This window comes from Schistosoma haematobium, chromosome ZW (assembly GCF_000699445.3).
Source record: "Schistosoma haematobium chromosome ZW, whole genome shotgun sequence".
Classification (NCBI taxonomy): domain Eukaryota; kingdom Metazoa; phylum Platyhelminthes; class Trematoda; order Strigeidida; family Schistosomatidae; genus Schistosoma; species Schistosoma haematobium.
Genome location: NC_067195.1, coordinates 61,711,943 through 61,739,765, shown reverse-complemented (window position 1 = coordinate 61,739,765; position 27,823 = coordinate 61,711,943). Strand labels below are relative to the sequence as shown.

Genomic DNA, 27,823 nt, shown 5'->3' with positions numbered 1-27,823 from the left:
ACCTCATCTCCAACCCTCCTTTATTCGGGATTAAGATTGGACTATAATTTTCATTTACTCATCCTAGCGGTCCCACTGAATACTATTTATGTGTTCAGTATTTAATTTAAAAAATGATCGAAAGTGAGATTCATTCCACTCAACATTTAATCTGAACACGTCTTTAGCTGCATAATAGTTATGTGATATTATGAGTCATTTAAAAGAGAATCTAATACGAAAGTTTAAAATGTATGGTGATTTTATTGGAGTTAACCTTTCAAAGTAGTACTCAACGTTCATGACTGGTGGATTTTTAAATATAAGTACCAAATAACTTGTTTTCAAATCATCAATAAAATATCTATTGTTTTTCAGTAAGCAAACAGCTTTGCTACTAAGTTAGTTAATTTTTTTGTCATGTCTTCATCGTTGGAAAGTATTTTTTGACAGAGCAAGAGTAGTGCGGGTGTTTCATTAAATAGTAAGAGAAATCTAATCCAATATTTCTCACAGAGAGCTAAGCACTGATGCTCCGAATACATAATAAACGAGGAACTAATCAAGCTCCAGAAATAGTCATTAAAACAACTATCAGTTAAGATCCACTGAAAGAAACTTGAAAAAAAAACCAATCTGGAAGATCAACTGCAGTTCACATTAAAATTCTTCATGAATATTGAGTTCAAGGAAGATACTCTAGCATAAACTTTGAAAAAACGACTAACGAACTTTTTAAGAAAAAAGATTGATCGTTTCAAACTTGAGCTCTGTGTTCAAAAGCGACACGTTCAGACTCTCATTTTACCATGACTCTCGTCAAGAGAACAATTTGTTACACATAGTCCCCTTTATTATCTTGAAGAGATCAGGATTGGAGATTGGTGCTGCTCCAATCTTCGTTCATGCTCTCTTCAACAACAATTTATCTTTTATATAGCTGACTTCATCTTATTATTTCTTTTTTAACTAGTTGAGCTTTACATAACCCCCTTTCGACACTTTATATTAAATAATTCTCTTTCTGTTTTTAATAGACTACTTTATTTGTTAAATCATCATAGATAAGGTTACACGGCTTGTGCAAATGATATATATGTACCAGATGCAAAAATTATCCATAATGAAATCTGCTTTTTAATCCAGGTATTTTAGTTATAGATTAATATTCTTCGTCCTCCAGCAGTAATTTTTTTTTAAAAAAAGAGCTACTATTAACTTGCTTTTAACTGTTTAACTTTATTTCAAGTGACTTAATCTCACAAGTAATTTGGTACTAAGTTTCATTTCATTGCCTATTCTTTCAATTAGATATTGGCCATGTTTTCTGGTGGTCGAATCGGTTTTCTCACTGATGGTATTGAGTCATTATTTGATGATTTTAGAGATTTTAAGCCAACGTTTTTTTGTTCTGTTCCAAGATTGCTTGTTCGATTATATATGAATTTTTCCAAAAAAGTGCATTCTAAACCAATAATTCGGAAAGTATGTCAATACGAAATAAACAAGAGAATGGAAGAACAGAAACAGTAAGTAGTTATGAAAAGTTCAAAAGGGTAACTAGTATGAATACATATATTAATGTGTGTGAATATGATCCGTTTTGTGTTTATCATTCAAACTAAACAAAAGAAATGGAGAAATGAATATTTAAGTTAGCATTCTATTTGTTTCAATTGAAATGAGATTTTGTCGTGAATATTTCTCAATTTTACATTAAAATAACTTTTATAATAATTACTTGTTGTAGTGGAATATATCGAAGGAATGGAATAATAGATTTCCTATTTTTTCGAGAATTTCGTGAACTACTGGGTGGTCGAGTAAGAGCTATTATTTCAGGTAGCTCTCCAATAGATAGAGATGTTCTTTGCTTTATTAGAGCTGTTTTGAGTTGTCCTGTAAGTCTAATATTTGAAATATTTTTCGTATAAGAATTCGTTTCTGATCTACTTGTTCACACAGAACCAACACTTATTTTAATTAGTACTGAGAATTTCCATTGTTTAAATAGGACCAAAGAATGTTCACCAGGTGCCAATCAAGAGACTATGTAGTAATATTTGCTCAAATCAATAAGATCCCGATAAAATATTATGTAAGATTATATTTACGATGAATCAAATCCATTCAGAGAATTGACCGTTTGACAACTGTTAATGACAGTCATAACAGAATGGTGTGGATTCATTTATTTCATAAATTACCTTCAGTGTCTCACAACTTAAACCAAAGGTATTAGTTATTTTATTAAAAGTTTGTGTAACTAATTCCATCACGCATCCAGTACTCAGACCAAAGATGATATAGATGTAGACTAATAAAAAGATAGAACTCACAATGTTCTAGGTACATGCAACTGAAAAGACCAAAATAACTAGGGGCATTGTTAAATAATCCAGTTTAGGACTAGGATAAGATTCCCAAAGTCGTTACTTTAATCACGTTTTTCGATTTCAACGTATACAAGGATAAAATTAAAGTACTTTCTATCATCCATGTAAAATCTCATTAAATAAATCAAGGATTTTGTAGACTCAAGATTCTACCTCAGTGGGGACCATTGTCTCTTGATAATAGACAAACCAAAACACGCAATACCGTTGGCTGTAGTAAACTTCAGTCAGTACTTTATGAAAATATACGTAATCTAAGATCATTGCTGAATACTGTGTGAATATAATTTTTCGATTCTGGAGATTCTTTAGATCCCAATTTTATCATTAATTCTATTAAAAGTTTTTTAACTAAGGGGAGTACGATTTTACGCAGGAATACAAACATGAGTTGATACAGTATATACAAAACATTATGAACATCATTCCTTTTTAGAATAATGACATTCTTTACCATTTTAATAGCAATCTTTGAACATTGGCTAGGTTAGTGAAGCATACGGATCGACAGAAACACTTGGCTTAGTATGTAGTACAATGTTTGAAGATGTTGATGCTTACCATGTTGGAGCTATTTCCCCTGGTGTGCAAATTAAACTAATAGATGTTCCGGAAATGGGTATATTCGTATCCAAAGATCAAATGGGAGAGGTAACTTTCTGTTATATTTCATTAAAGATTTTTGTATGCTAATTAATAACCATGAACTATAATAGTTTCAAACCAATGGCAGGTCCGTTTCGCTGAGAATTTTAATAGATAGCTATTTTACGAAAAAAAAAAGGAATTTTATAATTTACGATTATTTTGTTTAAACCTATCAACTAAAAGTCATATGTTCAACTTCCTTACTTGGTTTATTTATTCATTTATTATCACCTAAAATGAATAATGAATAATTACTTTTGAGACCACAAATATCAGTAATATTTCTGTATCCTACAAAACTAGCGTTTAACATGAACTGGAAACAGCATGGAGATCTATTTTGATACATATTAAATTATTTCGATAGCAGAGAACATCTTGATTATTTTTGGTATATTTCGTCATTCAAAATCTTGATGATCAACTTTAAGGGATTTATTTTTTTGGGATTCTAATTAGGAGTTAAATATTTACTGCTAGGTATGCTGAGGAATATACCAATCATTATCACGTTAAGTCTAATGATGTCCTTGGACGTTAAATGGACATTTCCTATTGGCCATTATTTATTTCATTCGTTAAATATTGTACAAATGTCGTTTTCTATTTTTATGGTACGATGTGGTCTGTTTGGTTAGTATATAAACAGAGTATGTTTGAAATATAATGATTCATAACTCAGAGGCTGTGACTTGCGTTCTAGACTCAACTGGCTGGGCTAGACAGGGAAGCGGGACCAATCGGGACTCTAGGTCGTCCTTACGTGTTTTACGTGTCACTGTAATCGATCAATAAAACTCTGCTCCATCTAACCTGCAGTCACCCGTTACAACATTTACTAAGGTTAATATTTACTCAGTTTATAAGTTTTGAATGGAATGAAATCCTACCACACCCTACTATCGGCTATTATTGCATAATATCAAAGTGAAATATGATTCAGTGGATAAGAATGGAAACATAACTCTGTAATATACCGAGGTACTTATGTACATTCTTAGATTTGCATCATCATCAACTTCATAATTAATTAATTTGATAGTTTTAGTCACTACTTTCAAACTGATAAAACTTACACAAGTAAAATTACATGATAACTGAGTATAATTAAAACGAAATGTTTTGATTTCACCTATTTTATCTCACTCGAATAAAAAAATTTGTTATTGAAAGCATCATAATGTACAAGAATCTTTCAGGTACTTTATGATTTGAAATTAAATTTTCACCTTAAAATCTAAGCAAAAATAAGTAAATTTAAATTTTTACCAGCAATGGAATCAAAGATATAAGATACGTCGAGGCAATCCCCTCGGAAAGCACATAATAACAAATAGTGATTAAAGTCTTAGTGACGATGAGATGATCCAAACGGTTATATAGGAAACCAAGTAACCATCAAGTTGTTGAGTTTTGTTTCTCACAGATATGAGAATAACAGACCGATTATAAGGATTAAATAAAGAATATTGTAAAGTTGAAAATTAGTCATTGACACTGGCTACTCACTACTAGGTCAAAATACATAAAATACGGGAAGTAAAAACATGACATAAGTTTATTTTATTCGAAATAATTAAAACATTTATAAGTTTAGAGAAAGAAGGAAGTCAAGTTTAATTATTCATATATTAGAAAAAGTAAAAACAAGTCGTTTTCCTCTGATTTTTTATAAATAGATAAAGTATAAGTAACTGTAAAAACGAATTTTCATTACTAAAAAACCGTGCATTTTTGAGAATCGCTTTATACGTCATGCTCTTGTCAATTCAAATATGTTTATGTACACAAAGAAAACAAAAGTTTTCAAGTTTAACTGTAATCTAGTAAATATGCATCTTAATAAATAATAAAACATTCTAATAATTAAATATCAATTTGACGAGATCTGAGTTAACTTTGTCACCTGAGTCTTAGTAACCCGTGGAAACATTTATACATTATGCTAAGTATGTTCTAATCACAGGATATTTCTCATCATGATATATCTATCCGTAAGTGGTTGAGGTGAATGACTACGAACTCAAATTAATAACCGGTGAAACAGATGCTCATATGTACAGGAAGCTATCAAATCATACATTCACTAAGCATTCGTAAAATTTTAAAAGTTCATGAGAGAAACCGATAGGTTTTTAAATAACACTTACAGAATATACATACAACAGATCTTGGCTTTTAAGGTATTCTGAATGAGCAAGGTGATAGCTGCTTGACAATTAAGAGGTAAGCAATAAAATAATGTCCTAAGAGACCTCAGTTTATGGTGTCATCATTAATATTCTCTCTGCCGAAAGTAGTCATTTATTTTGATAAGAAGGTCTGCACATAGCTCGTTCATCTAGAGAGATGTCAAATAATTCGAGATGATAGAGATCGTTTAGCAAAAAGTCTGAGTATTTCTGTCAAATGCATCCTAGGTTGCAATAGGATCTTAATATCGTATACTCTTATAATAAACAACAGCAAAGTAGTAGTTACGAGTAGTGAAATATGTTGTGAGTAGAAACAAAGTGTAGTTTTCAACTCAGATAGATGATGTGTTGTTTACCATAACAAATTTATTTTCCAACTTAACTAATGATCCGCATTATAGGATAATTCATGGAGACACGGGCTAAATATTTTGGTGTATGTAAAACAGTCACGTCACTTAAGTTATCCACAATCAATGAAAGTTTAATCTAAGTGAGACAAATTATTTCTGGAAAAGTAATTATGTTATGAATAATTACATCATTGTTTGTGTTGAAGTTATGGTAAAGTACTCAAGGTGTCTGGTTTGCTAAATTCTGTTTAACATTAATGTTTACTGCCTATCAAAAGTGAAACATTTAAGTGGCGAATTTTAATACTTTTCCAGTGACACCTCACATACCATGAAGAAGCAAAATATTCATTCAGTTTTGAAGATTACTTAAAAATAGCTTTGTGTAACCTAAAATAAAATAAAAAAATCAAAAGAAAAGCTAGTCAATAAAATGTTTGAACATAACCCAATTGTCATATTAATGAAATTACGTAAACAGGGTTATAATTTTGTGACACATAGGATTTTATGAACCGTACTAAAACTTTTATGTAACCTTGTAATTACTCCTACTGAACATCTATATACACAAAACTTAACTTGTTTCGCTTCAGATATGCATTCGTAGTAAATCTAATATGCTTGGTTATTATAAAAATCAAGAAAAAACGGAAGAAGTCCTTGATTCAGAGGGCTTTGTTCACACGGGAGACGTTGGAGTTTGGTTAAAAGTAAGTTCTTTCTAATTAAAGTCAATAATAATTCCAAAGTATTAGTAAATTAAATCAATATTTGTTCTATCGGAAAGTCATTGGTCTAAGACATAATTGAACTCACATCTTCAATCATTTTAGTAAACTACATAAAAATTAAGCATGGAAACCGTGAACTGTTAAGAGTCACCTATATTTGTGTTTGTGTTCTTCTGAAACCGAATATATTTCACACGTTTCGAGATTTAGAAAACGTGTTAACCTAGAGAACTTTTATCATTCCTAATACCTTTACACATTGATACTTTAGCATTCCGTTCAGAACCCCAACCAATACATAGACAAATAATTCATTGACGGAATGCTTTAACTTAAAAACTATGTGGTCGTGAATATCCAATATCTATTTGAAATTTTGTTTTTAACAATCATAACATTTTAAGCTCACTCTATGCATAAATGTTAAAATAAAAGTGAATTGGTAGATTTTAGAGAATTCTATTTTAACTATCTCTTGACAACAGCATTACTTCAGTTCACCGTTTTCCATGAGTGTTTAATTATCACAGTCTAACTGTGGTAAATATGGTTAGTTTTAAGAACATTAACCAATTGCAACTGAATTTCTTTTGTTTTATACCTTCACATAAAATTCATATATTTATCCATCAGTAATAATGATAGCTATCATTAAAAACAGCAAGCGTATCTTGAACACTTATCGAAGTTATTGAGTTCTCTAAGCTAAGAGAGTTCAACTTCTCCAACATCCTCACCCTGGGTTACAAATATTCTCCATTATCTAAACACATAATATTCACCAGCTATGAAAACTAATTAAAGAATCGGAAAACCTGACGACATGAATAACGGGGTTATTGTATTTACATATACATGGTTTATTCAATTTAAGTAATACTTATTCGATCTGCTTCGGTACTAACAATGTAAGGTAAAATTTATTTTATACGTATTAGATAGTCGATTAATTATTTTAACTAATAATTTTTTAGATGACTGTAAGGATCCGTATATTTTTGTTAGACTTTTGATGAAAACTATGATGCTAGAAGTCATTCATTTAGTGTAAGAATAAATTGTTCACATTATTTCAGCATAACATTCTAGGGAAATGATTGGCAGTAGATTGAAAAACAACTTATAGTTTTCTAGTATTTTTATGGAACTCTTCACCAATGCTTAGTACGAAATTTAGGCTGAGATATTCAGTGTTGTACTAAACATGGTATTTTCCCAGTTTCTAAATAAGAATAGGATAAGTTGTATCTTTCTAGATAGAAATTACCTACTGTTTGTAAATTTTTACTAATCATTCAGTAAAATGTCAAGATTGTATTCGAATATATCAACCCATTATTTATTCCCAACAGGTTTTTTCTACATAATACCTCTTAAATCTGCATTTTCAGAATCCTGACACAATTTCTGTATCTTCTTTATTGTAAATTGATTTCATGTTTCTCATAGAATGGAGCATTAAAAATTGTGGATCGAACGAAAAATATATTTAAATTATCACAAGGAGAATATGTAGCACCAGAGAAAGTAGAGCAAACCTACTTATTCTGTAATCTAATACAACATGTGTACGTTGAAGGTCATTCACTGAAACCTTATGCAGTAGCAGTGGTTAAACCAAACTTTAGAAGATTACGCAAGGAAGCAGTAGACATTATTAGCAAATTATCAAAAACAATTTCATCACCTATTGAAAAAAAGTGTGAGAACATGAAAGATAGAGAATTACTGGAGGAAATAACCGATGCTGAATTATGCACCAATAAGGAAATACGTGAATTTATCTTGGAGAGAATGAACTCAATTGCTAGAGAAAAAGGTTTAAAAGGATTTGAACTGGTTAGTCTCATTTACAATAATAGATTCTTCTTTTTAAAATTATACATAGACAGAGGAAATGTTGTTGACAGTATAATACGCTTGTTACTTTACCTGGAATTTTTTAATCTATGTAAAACAAAGATCTAGGTAATATGTAGTGGCATAAAATGTTTTAGGAAATAATTGAATATTCTATTTGCAGAAAAGGGAATGTTAGTAGTGCAGTGTATGCTGCTTATGTCGACTTAAGTAGTATCTAACACCAATCGGAAATGGGATGATTGGCATCGGAAGGTTGGGAAGATCGAATCGAAGAGAACGGGAACGAAGAGAAATTGTTATGGCGATGAAGGAAAAATGAAGTTTAAGACAACTGATGGAGGATTTGCAAATGAAGTATGGAACGTATAGTTTTCACATTTGTTGAAAGAACTTTGTTATTATGTAATAAAGTATATTGGTCGACCTTACCTATGTACTCGATCATAAAAGAAGTAGAGATAACTTGTTAAACTATTACGATCATTCCAATACACATTCTTATGATTGGCAACAAAAATATTTGAAAATATTTCATATATCTGAATTAATCTGAATTATATAAGGTCACCAGACACTACCAATATACATATTGTGATATATTATGTTTGTGTAAGCGCTAACTTTGCCGTCAATCGGCATTTTAAATCAAATGTTACTATCAAGACTATAAGAGAGAGATGCAAGTAAATGCTGACATTGATGTTTTATTTGCTAATCAGTGATTATTAGGAGATACATAAAAGACTTGGTCAGTCAGCTACAACGTAGAACCAGGCACATATACTCATCGGTCCAAGTTGCCATACCTCATTAGCACAATAAGATAAACACCAAATTCATAGAAATTTACTTCAATGGTACTAAAATATAAAAAAGATTGTGCATAAGGATATAGCACGAGAAGAAAGAATTAGTTGGTAGAAAGAAGGATGTAAAGCAATTTTATTCTCGCAGTCTAAGTGAAGAAAAAGAGTGTATACACCTACGCCATTGTGATCGATTCTAAGCCATGTCACCCAGAGTCTCCAACCATCGGTTACGATAGTTGCGCGGACCCCAACCAAGTAGTCTATATCTATCAACATTGGCTCACACCGGAAGTTAGTGAATTTATGGACTGATGCCACGTTTTGGTCTGGCCGTCCCTAACTTTCTTCCATCTGTCTCCAACATTGGTAAGCATTGCGCACCGTCGTAATCGGTAGTTTGCCATGCGTAATACGCGGCCCAACCATCTCAGATAATGTACATTCACGACCTCATCAACTGATTTACCATCATTCCCTAATACCATGTGTCTAACCTCAATATTACTTACCCGGTAATCCCAGCAGATGCGAGCGATATTTCTAAGACATCTGTGATCAAATACTAGTAACGTACGAGTATCCTTTACTCTTAATGACCACGTTTCGCAAGGTTGAGGTAAAACAGAACAAACTGCTGTGCCGTATGTTCGTCCCTTAATTGGTAAACGGATAACTTGCCTTCGCCATAGGTGACGTAAGTTGACAAAAGCCAAATGAGCTTTTCGAATCCGTGCAGAGATTTCTTCAGAGACCAACCCATTAGGGCTGACCAGATTCCCAACACAGGTGAAGCTGTCGGCACGTTCGACCACTTCACATCCTTATTTTAAATGTTGACACAAGTCCGTCCTGAAGTATCAATCTGTATTTAGAGGGGGAGAAACGCATCTCAAACATCCTGATGGCCTCTTCGTGGGAGATCAATTCCCGAAAATTCAGTCGGCGAGAACGTTATTTCCAGCAGTAGGCCTATGATGAAATCGAACAGAAATGGAAATAATGGACATCGTTTTCAGACACCATTTGAGGATGCGAAATCAGATGACATTCAGCTTTAGCTCTGACTCGACTGGTGGTGTTCGGGTAAAGAGCCTTCACAAGGTTCATGTACTTCTGAGGTACACCTTTCAATGACGGACACTCAGACAGAACCACTCGGTCTACCGAGTTGAATGCTGCTCACGATTGTGAGACTCCGATAAGCATGTCTGTGTTCTTAAATCTGACGAATAGTGAATATAAGGTCGATGCAGCTGCGACTAGGTCTGAAGCCAGCCTGATTTTCTCGTGTTTGCAGTTCACGGGCCTAATAGTATTTTAGATGCTGTGTTAATCAAACTAAATCCTATATGGTCATCAAAGGATGATTTTGATCCTTTCTTATATATTGGAACGATCAGTGATGGCGACCAGTTATATACGATTACATTCAACTCCCAGATTTTAGCTAAAAGTTCAATCAACTTAATCGCTAAATCTAGCTCGCCATCATTAAAGATCTCTAGAGTTGATCCATTTGGACCAGCTGCTTTTCCTTGTTTCAGATCAGCTATAGCTTTATGAACTTCAATTAGAGTCGGAGGCCTACTTCAATGTTACATTCAGGCTATTTGGATATGGAGGTTAGCTGTAGAGCAGCTGAACTGCTGCTTAAAGTGCTACATTCATCGTCCCAAACGTCTGGATTGAGAGCAGATAAGAATGCAGACTTTTTCCGAGATTATCTCACACTTGAATTCTTAATTGCGGTTACCTATAGCCGTTGCTTTTTCCATCTGTTTTGTTTTCGTCGTCCACTACTGTTTGCGATCGCTCCTTAGACTTTTGATAAATTTAGACCTCATTTATTTTCGCTCTTCATTGTGTAGCATCCATTCTTCACTTCATCCGTGCTGCAGTCGATGGAAGCGTAGGCAGGAATGAAGAGCTCTTAGGGGGCCATTAATCCGACCAGCACATAAGCAACTGTTAACGGAGATCCATTCTAAAAGTTGTTCTTCCACCATACTTAGTGCCATGTCTACCCCCGTCCGTCCATCGGATCGCCAGACAGACGGAGGATGTGTCTCGTCGGCTCCCCACTTTGGCTAGATGAAGTCAAGTAAATGACTACACTAGGATCTTTCATGTGTGTTTCGAAGACAGAACACATCAATCGTACGAGATTTTAGAATCTTAAGCAAGGGGCTTGCCGGACGATTTCACACAGGATTTGTTTGCTATTTATTTATTTATTTGAACACATAAAGATTGGTACAAGAGGGCACCAAATATATACGCGCCACACAAAACAATGAGAATTCGAAGAGAAAAAAAGTAAGGAGCGTAGAAAAAGAACAATACCGAATAGATTAGTGTAAGGTAGTGTAATACTAATAAAAATAATAATAGTAATAATGAGGTAAATGGGAAGGTACAATCAGACGAAGTCTTTCAGTTAAGGAAGATACAATCATTTTTATGAAGAAAGTAAAAGAAGGTTACAGCAGGATCGCCACTGGCTTCTATTCTGAGTCATGTCTGATCACGTTTCAAACCACTGTGTTGCACCATCTCTCAGACCCCAGCCAGGGAGTCGTGCCTATAAGCGGTACGTTTCGCAAGCGGCTTTACTCGCCACTTTCATGGCGTCATGCAGCTGCAAACAATGCTCATCTATACTTTTCGGTGGAATGGTAGCTAGCCTAGAAACTAGCTCGGTTCGATACTTACTTGCAACAGAAGTTGCAACCAACTTGCTAACATCAATCCGTTAGTGGCGGTCACTTCGTTGGCCACTGAAAAGTAAGGTAAGATTGGCGCCGACCAAGGCATGGTCAGAGTCCAGATAGGCACTCCAAAAGGAGCGGCAGTCTTGTACACAACCACGCCAGCGGTAGCTGATCGCGATGTGATCAATCTGAGTCCAGGCCTGGGATGCAGAGGGAGGACGCCAGGTGGCACATCGGCGATGACTGTGCCGGAAGTTAGTGCTAGCCAGAAACAGGTTGTGGTCTGTGCACAGTTGCAGTAGACAGTCCCCGTTATCTGTCCTGCAACCAACGAGTCCCCATCGGCCACCTAAACGACTCTCTTCTGTGCCTAGACGCCCGACCTGAGCATTCAAGTCTCCGGCTAGTACTACAATATCTGTCTGATGAACTTTCTGTAGAACTGTTAGTTGGTGGTAAAACTCATCCTTGATTGCATCCGGGCTGCAATCTGTCGGGGCATAGGCGGAGATGACGAAAAGACATCGTTTCTCACGCCGATTTCTTCTCACTTTGATGGAACTTTCTAATCTAACAGCACATAACCGACTGTTAATGGGGATCCAATCGATTAGTGCTGCCTCAGCTCTAGCACTTAGTGCGACACCAATGCCAGCAAGACCAAACGAAGATGCCACAGGGTCCCCTGATAAATTGATTATGAACACAGTGGTTTTGAATGCTATTAGAGGTACTAGAGCATCTATGACTTCCCGGTCGCCCACTTCGTGGAAAAGTTCTTATAGTGCTACTCGAAAAGGAAATGGAGTTAGAGTTGGTCTTTGTGGCCTGAGGATGTGACTGCAATTCCCAAGGGACAACTGCTTGAGGCAGACCACACACGACGTTTGTGTGGGTAATTTTCGTGTTAGCTCCGTATCGTTTGAGACTTTAACGTCGAGGATGGAAATTCATGGGATAAGACAAGTTGTGCATTTTTAGGGTTGACCTTTTCTAACCACACCCTTCGTTTGGGAGAAGGCAGCATCGCTGTTGTCCGAGGGAAACACCTTACTGCCGTCACATCTCTGTACAGTTAGCAGTACGACTTCGACCTATGACCTTGGGTTCACTGCTTTTAGCCTAACCGTTCTTCAACTGATTTGCTTGACATGCTAGAACCTCAAAGAACGAATGCTCCAGGCGGTATAGCCCGACCATCACGTGAAGATAGCAGCAACGGTCATGACATAAGACTTAACGTCCAAGAAAACTACAGGATGAAAGAATCGGGTGTGGTATTCATGCAAACTAATGCTCAGAAAGTTAAATGATTTTCGTCTTATTTTTTCATAAACAGTGAGCTTCAGTCGCACATATAAACGCCAATTATCAGTTTCTGCATGAAACTGTCAACCATTAAGCATTTTTTTAAAGTGACGTAATCGCCAATCAAAACAAGTGATGTTGGTGCTGAAAAATGTAATTATATATATATATATATATATATATGTTTTAACCTTAAATACAGGCCCGCAATATCTACTTAACACCAGAACCGTTCACAGTAGACAATGGATGGTTAACTCCAACAATGAAACTTGCAAGGATAAATCTACGAAAACATTTTGCAAATACTATTAAAAATCTGTACGAAGAAGAGAAAAGCTGTTAACTACTGATTGTCAATATTTTGACACAAGGCTATTTTATATTATGTGGTTTCATTCACTTATTTTAACACTACTCATTTTCACCTTTTTCAATAACAGAGAACTATTGTGCTTTAATTTTGCTCTTTATTATTTTCTCAAAAAACTACGTATATTTTTGCCATTATTTACTATAGAAACAAGTATCCATAACAATCGTGTAACAACTGCTCTTTCGAATTGTTAAACGAGTTTTTTGTCATTCACAATTAAACGGATCACCAATGCCACCCGAAAGATAAGAACACAAAAAGTCATTAGAAAGTGGTGTATGTACTATGCGAGGACTTAGGAAACGCTTTCCTTTTTATTGAACCCAAGCAGATTGGAGGCTTCGGGATAGGGACTCGTCAAAATGCTTGGTGATGAATTTTAGTTTTTTGTGATATGAATAAACTACTTTAAGTACAAAATATTCTCAAAAGTAGTATGATGAATGAACGAATCTGACCATGCATTTGAAACAAACCGAATAATTGACCAGATGTCTCTTAAAACAAAGCTCAGTAAATGCATTTCTACTTTTTAAGTAGATCAAATCCGATTCCACTCGACTTTGATTCCTCCCTCTTCCAAGACAGACGCGAATAACAGTGATAATACATTCAAATATGGGCACATACAAATTGGAGATTTTAGGAGCGCCATACACTTACACTATAGGTAATGATTGAATACACACTTGCTTTGGATTAGGTAATACAACACAGTATGCTAATAAACATTAAGTGAATATTCTTCATATGGATGGATACGCTGTCACGTGGCACATCACGCACATTGAATGAAGGGTCAGCAGTATGTATTTAGTTTTTGCCTAAATCCTATGCAAAAAACCTAAATAGGAAACAATCCATGTATGCGATTCATAGCTGATCTTATATCAATCACACAAAGAAATAAAATACTGTAGATAACATTTTCGAACTACCATGTCAGTTGAAACATTATATCGACCATTCCTAACTCAAGATGATGATAACTGTAGTCGGTAGTACGATTAATGCTAGATTACCCGCTTATAACTCGGATAAAACGGGACAACTTCACAATTTTAAACAGCAAAGCATATCATTCTTGCTTGAAGTTTATGAAACTTAACGTAAAACCCTTTTCGCATCCATCATGTTTAGATAAATTGGTGTCGGTCAGGTCGTTGAAAATTTTCATTTAAATTAAGGAGTCCACAGAACCCTGCGTCAACAGTTTCACCGTATCTTATGAATTGCTTGAGTCTAATTCGACTAGAAAGGAATATTGTCATAAACAGCTTTTGCTCATAAACAAGGTATTTCGTTCTCATTACCTAACCTGCAACTAAAATGACAGCCGTGTGCAAACGAAATTAGTATCTAATGAGCGATTAGTTTATTATTACCGTAACTTACAGATGTATAATGGCCATAAGATATATACAGGATAATCTGTCTTATTAGTCTCCAAAATGTCCTTAGGCAATTTGACTAGGTATATGAATCGCTCTTATGTAATCGAATGTTTCAGTGAATTCAAGTACATAGAAAACCATGAAAATGGAGTGACTCCGAAAACATAGTTATCAATTTTTCTAATTCATGGACGTTTATTTATTCCTACTTCGAATTATCAATTACCCATTTTAATGTTCAAAATGCTAGATATTTAGGCTCACCCTTGTACAATAAATGTGAGTCTTATTTTGATGTACGTGAGTCTACACATTATTCTTCAGCATATTGTAAAATTTGAAGTCAAATTAGACTCACGACAGATATAATCAGTACTTTCAGTACTCTTATGTACGAGAATAATTATGACTGAAGATGTTCTGGAATACCCTGATTCTAAAAACACGGAAAGATACAATTGAACACGATTTAATCCACAAATATATGTACAAACTGTAGGCTTAATCACAAATGAATCATTCACGAACAACAACTGTTGCTTGTTGTTTTTTACGACCAGTTTTTAAGCGCTTCATTTGTTGTTGCTCTTTTCTTTTGATAGCAGCCCGTTTTTCAGCCATAGCACGTGCAATCTTGGCATATCGTTTCCGTTGAGCCCTAGAAAAATTGTGACAATGAATAGGTAAACATTACCCTTCACTAACTTATATGACTAGAAATATTGAGTCATGTACCCCGAATAAAACAATGAGAATCAAGAAGATACAAGAAACGCACTCTTTGCAATAGTTTTCAGGCAGTAAACGACGCATTATCGGTTTGTAAACGGAGATATCTAAATGCTTTAAAATAGTTAATAGTTATTCACACCTCAGCATATTTTGGTAGCTTACGTGAGAGCCATTGTTGCTTCTCATTTTTAGTGATGGTCGAACAGAATAATAAATATATGTAGAATTTAACTGAAGCATCTTAATTATTATGCATTATCATCTACTGTATTCCCTATAACCTCATGCATACTCCTTAAATTATTTATTTAAGAATATACCACCAAAGGCTTTGGGTATTCAAACGTAACAGTGATGAGTTAAAATCGTACATGTGGCTAGATGGATAACTTAACAGTACAGCTGTAGTAATGGTGATTTACCAGTGTCAAGAACTTATATCGATGGTATGTAAAACATGATGGCATTAACTGACCGAGGAGATGAAACGGTAGAAACAATCAACTACTTCACTCTCTAAGGTCCCAGATAAGCCTACTGATGATATAAAATTGTTTTGAAACTCAAAAATAATCAACAGTTACTAAATATAAAGAGTAGCAAAACTCGCATCAAACGTATTTTCCAAGAGTTCCTCTCCAACGAAACTACCACCAGAAAGATCACTATGCATCGTGGAATTATTTCTGGTAGGTTAAGAGAAATATCTTTACTACTAAACTACGAATCAAAGTAATTAATGTAAGGAAGTATGCTCTCTTTGTATTTATAAAGATTCGCAACCAAACTTAAAAACCTAGAATCATTCCCCATACACTTCAACTGATATATCCCGACGAGAATAATGATTGCTAACTGTTAGAGTCTATTTCTGGACTAATACTATACATATATTTTTTATCGTATAATTGTTAAGTAACTAAACTACTCATATTCGTGTTCCTCTTATCATAAAATTTATTTTGACCTATGAACTATTATTATACGATTTACCATTCTTGATTTATGCCCTGTCTATCAATTACTATCTCCCACATTCACAACCACATATGGCTGAATCTCGTACAAATGTTATTTTCTATTTTATGGTACGATGTGGTCTGGTTGGCTGATGTATAAACCCAGTATGTTTGAAATACATGATTCATATCGCGGAGGCTGAGATTCGTGTTCTGCGTTATAACTTGTGCCCTGAATCATATTAATGTATGACGTAATGATACCATCAATTAGAGAACAGTGAATTATCGACCGGACCAATGACGCATAAAACAAGCACGAGCAGTCTAGAGTCTTTATTGGTCCGGTGTCAAACAAGGTTGCTCACTCTCACCCTTACCCTTTCTTCTGGTGATCGACTGGATCACGAAGACGTCAACGTCTGAGGGGAAGCATAGGATACAGTGGATAGCTAGGATGCAGCTGGACGACCAAGACCTCGCAGATGATCTGGCTCTTCTATCGAACATATAACAACAAATGCAGGAGAAGACCAGTGCTGCTGCAGCATCTGCAGCAGTAGGTCTCAACATACACAAAGGGAAAAGTAAGATTCTCCGACACAACACAGCATGCACCAATCGAACCACACTTGATGGAGAAGCTTTGGAGGATGTAAAAACCTTTACATATCTGGGCAGGATCATTGATGAACTCGGTGGATCTGATGCAGATGTGAAGGCACGGGTCGGTAAGTCAAGAGCAGCATATCTACAACTGAAGAATATCTGGAACTCAAAACAACTGTCAACCAACACCAAAGTCAGAATTTTCAATACAAATGGCAAAACAGTTCTACTGTCTACTGGGGCGGAAACCTGGAGAACTACGAAAGCCATCATCCAGAAGATACAAGTGTTTATTAACAGCTGTCTACGCAAAATACTTCGGATCCGTTGATCAGACACTATCAGCAACAATCTATTGTGGGAGAGAACAAATCAGATCCCGGCAGAGGAAGAAATCAGGAAGAAGTGCTGGAAGTGGATAGGACACACATTAAAGAAGGCACCCAATTGTGTCATAATCCAAGCCCTCACTTGGAATCCTCAAGGCAAAAGGAAGAGAGGAAGACCAAAGAACACATTACACCGAGAAATGGAGACAGACATGAGAAAAATGAACGAAAATTCGATAGATCTAGGAAGGAAGGCCCAGGACAGAGTGTGTTGGAGAATGCTGGTCGGCGACCTATGCTCCATTGGGAGTAATAGGAGTAAATACGTCAATAATGAGATATACATTTTATGCTACTAAGAGGTAGGTTGTGTAAATGATTACGAAATATTTTCTGAGTTATTCAGAAGTAACTTCCTTAGATAAAGCAAAACAGTATCAATCAAGTATTCGACAATAAACACAAAAGCAAACTAAACTTACTTCATAATTTCAGCATTAGCTAGAAGCTCATCTACAAGTGTTTTCCCTCTTTGTTTTCGCGGCAGTCTATCGTAGAAGCTCCCAGGATCATCTACAACTACACCTCTCTAAAACAAATTATTAAAGGGAGAGAAGACAGTTAAGATAACGTGATTTGTTCCTTACAAGGTAATTAAGATAATAGTTAGTAATGATATTAGAAGACGAAGATTATCAGAACTATGTGATATATTAGCGCAATACATTTCAAACAATCTGGTCACACATATACTTGTTAAGAGCATTTATATATAAAAATAAAAGGTCAACTAGACAGGAAACGGGGTAAGAGGAGATAAAGATAATGATAAGAGTAATAATAATAATAATAATGTGAACACAAAGCGGAACCTAGATATACTCCTGAGTAGACGAGAAGATGGTTCAGTAAAGCGATCTATTTTTAGAAAACCAACGTGGACAGGTCAATATCTTAGTTATTATAGTTATTGCCCTGTGCAATACAAACGTGGTTTGATAAGGTGTCTTTTCAACAGACTCGACCGTATTTGTACAAATGACGCCATTGATGATGTTAAGTTGTTAAATAAAACGTTAATAGAAAATGGCTATCCTCTGAAATTCATAAATAGATGGAAAGTCCATGGTTTAGCGAGACCTACTGTAGCCTCGGTAGAGAAAAAGCCTGTCTACATCACCTTACCATTCAGAGGTGATTCAAATAGCCTTTTACTGAATAATATTGTCCGACCGGCCATTTTTTTTTTAAAAAAAATTTTCCAACCCCAAATTACAATATTTTTCATCCCGTGTTTCGTCCAATGAAATGGCTAGTTCCAAAAATTAGATTTAATTGGTTAGTTATGTCTTGAAAATTGTTATAAATTATCAGTACTTGTCGACGAAGCACAATCTCAATCGTCATTATGGAGCAGAGTAACGTGCCGAGTACGAGCGCTGGTGTTTCTCACGTAACGGAAATGGAGGAAGTCTTTTTGACTACCTTGTTTCTGGTTGCGTTTCCATCGGTTGAAGCGTTAAAGACCACTATCACAAATTTTGAAAGATCGACTTACAGTCATTATGTAGTGAGAGATTCGCATATTGGCAGAGATCAAAAATCCTACATTAAATTTGTGTGTTGGCGAAATGGGCGTATAAGATCTAGCGGTTCGTCACAACGTATTAGACGGAGGAGGTAATTTGGTAAATTGTTTTATAATTTTTTTTAATGAAGGGCTTCTATGAACACCCAATGTCCAGCATTTATGTTTTGTAAGATTATAGACGGCTATTGGACTGTTGTACGTGGGAATGTACATCACAATCACGAGTGCAATTCCCTGAGGTACCAGGGTAATTCATGGATGCGCAGGTTAACGGATGGGGAGTTTGAAACTGTGAGACCGCTGCTGATTTCCGGTACCGCTGCATTCCACATCAGGAATTTTGCTTACCAATCTTATGGGAAATGTCTGACCGCTCAAGATGTCTGCAATATGCGGTACAAAGTGTTCTCACACGCGAACCTTCCTGGTACGGAATTTGCCAATTTATAATGTACACTATAGGTGATTACGGGAAATTGAAAGCTCACATAACATCCTTGGGTGGGCTTTGCGAATACGAATTGGACGATGAGAACTGTCTATCGTATTTCTTCTTCATGACTGCTGAGCAAGTGAATTTGGCCGGTCACTTTTGTGACGTAATTGGTTTTGACGGGACGTACAAAACTAATAACGAGAACGTCCATTTATATCAAGTCGTTGCCATGGATATGAATTTTAAGGCAATACCCATGTGCATTGCCTTTTTAAGTCGCGAAACGTCGGCCTTGATTTCTCGATTCCTCTTCTTTTTCCAACGGTGTACCAACAGTCGACAACTGGTAGGCATTGTGACCGATGATTCACCTGCAATTGCTGCTGCTATTACGCAGGTGTATCCGGATGCACACCATATTCTGTGTCGCGTACACCTTGTTCGGAATGTGATAAAGAGGGTAAGTGTTTCGTTCATTAACATTAACCCAGTAACCGTTATTGTAGAGGGTGCGATCAGAAATTGTACAACTGTTCTTTCGCCTCATGTTCACTCGAACGGTTGAAAGGTAAATCAAAACCTACATAACATGATTTTGTAGTTTTAACAACGTACTTTCGTTAATCGAAATGTCGGACGGAACATTTGGCAGATACGTCAGAGACCACCTTCTACCACGGAAACACAAATGGTCCACTGCTTTTCGACCGCCATCCACTCTCTTTGAACTGAATAATACGAACTTCGTCGAGACCAGCCACCGAGTCTTGAAGATGTATCACCTTAATCGAAAAACACCGGTTCTCAGATCCATTTTCAATGTGCTGCTTCGTACTGGATATTGGATGGAAGCAAGATTACATAAATATTCAATGGATTGTCGGGGGAAAGCCGGTATTGGTGAGGAGCCGGAAGTACGTCGACTTCAGGAACGACTGACACCAGTTGCCTGTCAACTACTGAAGCGACACCTTCGCATTCCTATAACGCAGTCTGCATTGACGGAAGATTTATTCACCGCTATGGACGCCACGGGGACGTACTACGTACACGTCGACACTAGCCGGTGCTCGTGTCCATTCTTCATTGAAAACGGATTACCATGACATTTGAAAACAAGTTGAAACCATCATCATTGAAATGATGATGGTGATAAAAGGTCATACAGTAAGTGTAAAAAGAAATAAGAATATTATCCGTATCATAGATACACAAAACAAGAACTTCATATTCTTGTTTTATATTAAAATTTCCTGAAACCAGAACTATGCGTACGTAAGAAGTACGTCTGATCGTAAACTAAGCCTCCATAGTTATTCATAACTACTGATTATATCACCGTATTCATTTGCACACCTCATCAACTATTTATGACTGGTACAATCTCGTTGTACCAGTTAAATATTCCCTTAAAATATTCAAAAATCAAAAATAATTTAGGAAACAATCGTTTTCCTTAACTTCATCATCACACTATACAGTTATTAGTCCATAATTTTATTATTTTATAAAGTCCAAAAATAAGGCATGACATTTATGAATTTGACAATGTAATGTGTTAACAATGGTTAACGTTTACATCTGTAACGATATATATATTTACAAATTAAAAAGGTCATTCACTAAAGGTCGGGATGATTTGCAGTAAAGTGTTCAGTCACAATAAGTGACTAAGCATTATAGGAAAATTGAAAATGCAAAAAATTTTGTGTCAATGAAATACATAGTACAAGAATTGAATCTTGTCAATTGACATAATAATAATAATAATAATAATAATAATAATAATAATAATAATAATAATAATAATAATAATAAGGAAAATAAATAATACTAATAGCATTGTAAATGTTCATTGATACAGTTGACCTTACTCATATTTATACGTTTAAAGTCGATAAATATTTGTTGAGTCAGTCAGACGACGTAGGCTTGTTCATTTACACTTCATGAAACTGATATTTCAAATGCTTGTCAAAAATGGTTACATTCATAATGTCTAGATAATTCAGGTTTCATATTACGGCGGTTAACAATATTCACACATGACTGATTAAACAAACTAGTTTTTATTACGACCAAAAAATTAATTTTAAAATACAGAACTACAAATAATTTACAAGTGAACACAATAAGCCGTTTCAATGGACTTTTACAATTTAACCACATTTAAATCTAACGTTGTCTAATTCTCATTATGAATGAACATTTACAAAATAATCCTTTACTAAATATTAAGTGTCTTTTTCGGAAAATTTATTACTACTTTCATATACTGTCAAAGTCAGTTCATTAAATGATCGTCTACGGTTGGTTCACCTGAATTATACATATTGCAACCAGTAATTTATCATGATGATTTATTGATATGTTGATTTCTTTTTCCCATTAACACACCGTGTGTTACAAAAAAGCCTATGCACACACTTTGGTGATAATTTGTTTATTAATTTGGTATTAAATATTTGACTACCGACGTCATTCAGTAATCACTATTATCAAATATTCAGACCGGTTTACAGATGCTTTTTCCCAAAAACTTTCTTTTACTGAGATACATATGATTATTCCTGTTCCGATAACTAACGACTTCAATTCAAGGTATACTTGATCGGAAAACAAAAATTGATCCCAATACACATTCACTAACAGTAGGATTGCATGGTAATGCAATTAAGTTGGTGTCTTTTTCTTCAAAAGTCTAAATTTTTTTCAAGACTAAGATTACACAAAAAAAATTACTCATTATCATTAAATTTCAAATGTAAAAAATGAAAATTCTGGTATCCAATCACAGCTCCAGATGTGATTTCGATTTCAACTAATCGGTTGACATTAAGTAACCGGCCTATATGATTCCCTACCACCCCTTTTAAAAAAATTGTGGGGTGTGAATGAAAAATTTAGGTATCATTGATTGGTTAAGGAAAACGATTGTTTCCTAAATTATTTTTGATTTTTGAATATTTTAAGGGAATATTTAACTGGTACAACGAGATTGTACCAGTCATAAATAGTTGATGAGGTGTGCAAATGAATACGGTGATATAATCAGTAGTTATGAATAACTATGGAGGCTTAGTTTACGATCAGACGTACTTCTTACGTACGCATAGTTCTGGTTTCAGGAAATTTTAATATAAAACAAGAATATGAAGTTCTTGTTTTGTGTATCTATGAAACGGATAATATTCTTATTTCTTTTTACACTTACTGTATGACCTTTTATCACCATCATCATTTCAATGATGATGGTTTCAACTTGTTTTCAAATGTCATGGTAATCCGTTTTCAATGAAGAATGGACACGAGCACCGGCTAGTGTCGACGTGTACGTAGTACGTCCCCGTGGCGTCCATAGCGGTGAATAAATCTTCCGTCAATGCAGACTGCGTTATAGGAATGCGAAGGTGTCGCTTCAGTAGTTGACAGGCAACTGGTGTCAGTCGTTCCTGAAGTCGACGTACTTCCGGCTCCTCACCAATACCGGCTTTCCCCGACAATCCATTGAATATTTATGTAATCTTGCTTCCATCCAATATCCAGTACGAAGCAGCACATTGAAAATGGATCTGAGAACCGGTGTTTTTCGATTAAGGTGATACATCTTCAAGACTCGGTGGCTGGTCTCGACGAAGTTCGTATTATTCAGTTCAAAGAGAGTGGATGGCGGTCGAAAAGCAGTGGACCATTTGTGTTTCCGTGGTAGAAGGTGGTCTCTGACGTATCTGCCAAATGTTCCGTCCGACATTTCGATTAACGAAAGTACGTTGTTAAAACTACAAAATCATGTTATGTAGATTTTGATTTACCTTTCAACCGTTCGAGTGAACATGAGGCGAAAGAACAGTTGTACAATTTCTGATCGCACCCTCTACAATAACGGTTACTGGGTTAATGTTAATGAACGAAACACTTACCCTCTTTATCACATTCCGAACAAGGTGTACGCGACACAGAATATGGTGTGCATCCGGATACACCTGCGTAATAGCAGCAGCAATTGCAGGTGAATCATCGGTCACAATGCCTACCAGTTGTCGACTGTTGGTACACCGTTGGAAAAAGAAGAGGAATCGAGAAATCAAGGCCGACGTTTCGCGACTTAAAAAGGCAATGCACATGGGTATTGCCTTAAAATTCATATCCATGGCAACGACTTGATATAAATGGACGTTCTCGTTATTAGTTTTGTACGTCCCGTCAAAACCAATTACGTCACAAAAGTGACCGGCCAAATTCACTTGCTCAGCAGTCATGAAGAAGAAATACGATAGACAGTTCTCATCGTCCAATTCGTATTCGCAAAGCCCACCCAAGGATGTTATGTGAGCTTTCAATTTCCCGTAATCACCTATAGTGTACATTATAAATTGGCAAATTCCGTACCAGGAAGGTTCGCGTGTGAGAACACTTTGTACCGCATATTGCAGACATCTTGAGCGGTCAGACATTTCCCATAAGATTGGTAAGCAAAATTCCTGATGTGGAATGCAGCGGTACCGGAAATCAGCAGCGGTCTCACAGTTTCAAACTCCCCATCCGTTAACCTGCGCATCCATGAATTACCCTGGTACCTCAGGGAATTGCACTCGTGATTGTGATGTACATTCCCACGTACAACAGTCCAATAGCCGTCTATAATCTTACAAAACATAAATGCTGGACATTGGGTGTTCATAGAAGCCCTTCATTAAAAAAAATTATAAAACAATTTACCAAATTACCTCCTCCGTCTAATACGTTGTGACGAACCGCTAGATCTTATACGCCCATTTCGCCAACACACAAATTTAATGTAGGATTTTTGATCTCTGCCAATATGCGAATCTCTCACTACATAATGACTGTAAGTCGATCTTTCAAAATTTGTGATAGTGGTCTTTAACGCTTCAACCGATGGAAACGCAACCAGAAACAAGGTAGTCAAAAAGACTTCCTCCATTTCCGTTACGTGAGAAACACCAGCGCTCGTACTCGGCACGTTACTCTGCTCCATAATGACGATTGAGATTGTGCTTCGTCGACAAGTACTGATAATTTATAACAATTTTCAAGACATAACTAACCAATTAAATCTAATTTTTGGAACTAGCCATTTCATTGGACGAAACACGGGATGAAAAATATTGTAATTTGGGGTTGGAAAATTTTTTTTAAAAAAAAAATGGCCGGTCGGACAATATTATTCCCCTTTTACTGAAACATCGACTTAAATCAGTCATCAACAAAACCTATTGCGCAGCAAAGGTCATCATCAAAGAAAGAACAAGGTGCATGCTTCATTCAAAACCTAAAGTACATGGAAACGATTGCGTCACATCCCACTGTGTTTACCAATTTAAATATGTGTGTGGTCACACATACATAGGGAGGAGTAATCGTGATCTTAACATTAGGGTGAGTGAACATGTACCCAAATGGCTTCAGAAACAAATACAATCAAGTGACCCAATAAGAGCAGAGGATAAACATCCATCATCCTCTATTGCTAAACATATAATTGAAACAGGTCACAAGATTGATCTAAATTCAGCTTTTGTAGTGCTGTATAAAAGTGTAAAAGGGCGTATACTAAGGTTCATTGAAGCCTTAGCCATACGAAAATTCAAACCCCCTTTATGTGTTCAAAAACAGTTTGTTCTTACCTTAAACCTACCCTGGTAATATTGACTTATTATCCAGAGTGATTAGGTTTCGCTTTGTGTTCACATTATTATTATTATTACTCTTATCATTATCTTTATCTCCTCTTACCCCGTTTCCTGTCTAGTTGACCTTTTATTTTTATATATAAATGCTCTTAACAAGTATATGTGTGACCAGATTGTTTGAAATGTATTGCGCTAATATATCACATAGTTCTGATAATCTTCGTCTTCTAATATCATTATCGAAATTTATCAAAGGGACTAATTGTTTTAAATTAATAGTTAGTAACTAGTTCAACTAAATCGGCATTATAAAAATAAGATATCGCAGAAGGAAAAACTATATACACTGACAGATAACAGTAAATATGTAGAGGTGGATTTAATCATGTTATTTAAAGCCTACACCCAACAATACGCGAAATTTAAATAACCCTACAAAAAGTTGTCATTTACTTAGCATTAACAAAACGGTGTTTTATGTGAAAACACACACGGCATTCTAACACGGAAACAAAACTTTGAGGTCAGAGTTAGTAATCCTCATGAATAAATTATGTAGAAAACGAGATAGTAACGAAAACTTAAAAATTAATAAGTTCAAATGTCTGTACAATAGTTGGAAAAAAGATCCTTCAATGAAATAGTAAGTTTCAACACAAATTTTTTAAAACAGATAGCAGACAAAATGATTTAAAATGAATCAACTACTGCCTACAAACGGAAGGAAATAAAATAAATAAGTATTAAAACTCATTAACTAAATAAAGGATTGTGGTTTGAGAGTTATGTGTGAAGCCTAGAGCTGATGCTTATCTGCCATAACCCAAGTAGATAGATAGATAGATAGATAGAGAGAGAGATTTAGACCAAGAACCTGATAGTCGAAAACAGAATGCTTATAATATTATATTGTGCATCTTTACGTACATGTTGAATAGTAAGGGATTTATTTATTGATGCTTTTTTTGAAATCTTTATATGCCTGTTAATTTAACAGTAGATTTATATAACTTGAATCCAGAAATAAAAAATTACCAACACACAATTTATATAAGGTTGATTATTTATTTATTTATTTGAACACATAAATATTGGTACAAGACGGCACCAAATATATATGCGCCACACAAAACAATGAGAATTTAAAGACAAGGAAGAAAAAAAAGTAAGGAGCGTGAAAGAAAAGGGGAAAAATAACGAACAGATTGGTGTAAGGTAGTGTAATAATAATAATAGCAATAATGGCGGAACGGAAAGGTACAATCGGAAGAATTCTCTCAGTTAAGGAAGAAACAACCATTTTTATAAAGTAAAGGAAGGTTACAGCACGATCGCCACTGGCTTCTATTCTGGGCGATATCTGATAACGTCTCTAGCCACTGTGTTGCACCATCTCTCAGACCCCAACCAGGGAGCCGTGAAGGACCGACAGAAGCCAGTCCTTTGCGGCTTTATTTCATGCCACGACACCATGTCATATACTGACCACTTCTCCGCTTCTTCCAACCAGTCCCAGAGTCGGCAAATAATGCACGACGTGGAATTCTCTGGGACGACATTCGTAGAACATGTCCAAGCCACCGAAGTCGGTGTTTCAAGATGGTGACACCAATTGCATTATCATCTCTGTGCCCGAACACACGATGCCGAACCTCTGCATTACTAACATGGTGTTGCCACTGGATGTCAGCAATCCTTTAGAGAGAGCTATGATCGAACACAGGGAGTCGTCTAACGTCCTCAACTCGGAGAGGCCAGGTTTCACAAGCGTAGAGCAAAACTGCTCTCACCGACGCGTTGTAGATCCGACCTTTTACAGCCAGACTAACATCACGAAGGCGCCAAAGGTGGCACAGATTGGCATAAGCCGCTCTGGCTTTCACTATTCGTGCATTGATCTCATCACTCACGCCACCACCAGCACTTATGCAGCAAACAAGATACATGAACTTCTCGACTACTTCTATCTGCTCACCATCCAGAGTGGGTACAGGATTGGAATCCTGTCAGTCTTGTAGAAGTACTTTGCACTTCGAAGGTGCGAAGCACATACCATACAAACGGACACTGATTGCCAACTGATTAAGTGCGGATTGCATGCCTTGGGCATTATCGCACAGTAAGACAATATCATCCGCATACTCAAGGTCGAGAAGTCTTTCTCCAGGCAACGGTCCACACCGCCATTACTTACATCCATCAGAGCTGTTTCCAGAATGCCATCGATGGCAAAGTTGAAGAGGAATGGTGAGATTGGGCAACCCTGTCTAACCCCACTGCTCGAATAGAACAATGGAAAGAGGTAGTTGTATGCCCTCACTCTGCCTGAGGTGTTTTTATATAGGGCCTTTAGGATGTTAATAAACTTCTCAGGCACACCCTTATTCAATAGACAATCCCAGAGAACAGTCCTCTCCAACGAATCGAAGGCAGCCCTGATGTCAAGAAACACTACGATTGTTGGCCTCTGATAAGTATGACGGTGTTCTAACATTTGGCGGAGGGTGAAGATATGATCAATACATCCTCGACCAGAACGAAACCCAGCCTGCTCCTCGCGAGTCAATCTTTCTCGGGTTTTGAACAACCTACGAAATATGACGGAAGCCAATAGCTTGGACGCAATCGGAAGTAGAATTATCCCCCGATAGTTGTTACAGGAACGACGTGAACCATTTTTAAAGATAGGGACAACTATCGACTCATTCCATGACGTTGGTACACTTTCTAGTTCCCAGAGCTTTGTA

General features: G+C 35.9%; 2 protein-coding genes across 2 annotated transcripts in view; one reads left to right on the top strand and one right to left on the bottom strand.

Moving 5' to 3' along the window:
- The window catches only part of ACSL6_12 (Long-chain-fatty-acid--CoA ligase 6), a 42,470-nt gene extending 28,903 nt beyond the window's left edge, over positions 1-13,567 (top strand). Inside the window, exons 12-17 of the mRNA XM_035731822.2 lie at positions 1,291-1,508; positions 1,730-1,880; positions 2,862-3,026; positions 6,168-6,284; positions 7,755-8,144; positions 13,199-13,567. Coding sequence (XP_035589788.2) covers positions 1,291-1,508; positions 1,730-1,880; positions 2,862-3,026; positions 6,168-6,284; positions 7,755-8,144; positions 13,199-13,342 — 1,185 coding nt within the window. The 3' untranslated portion in view covers positions 13,343-13,567. The remainder of the gene's footprint in view (positions 1-1,290; positions 1,509-1,729; positions 1,881-2,861; positions 3,027-6,167; positions 6,285-7,754; positions 8,145-13,198) is intronic.
- DNTTIP2 (Deoxynucleotidyltransferase terminal-interacting protein 2) overlaps positions 4,031-27,823 on the bottom strand; it is a 34,975-nt gene continuing 11,182 nt past the window's right edge. The window contains exons 6-9 of the mRNA XM_051211972.1: positions 17,878-17,984; positions 15,031-15,424; positions 7,848-7,992; positions 4,031-5,961 (exon numbers count right to left, since the gene is read on the bottom strand). Coding sequence (XP_051072104.1) covers positions 15,283-15,424; positions 17,878-17,984 — 249 coding nt within the window. The 3' untranslated portion in view covers positions 4,031-5,961; positions 7,848-7,992; positions 15,031-15,282. The remainder of the gene's footprint in view (positions 5,962-7,847; positions 7,993-15,030; positions 15,425-17,877; positions 17,985-27,823) is intronic.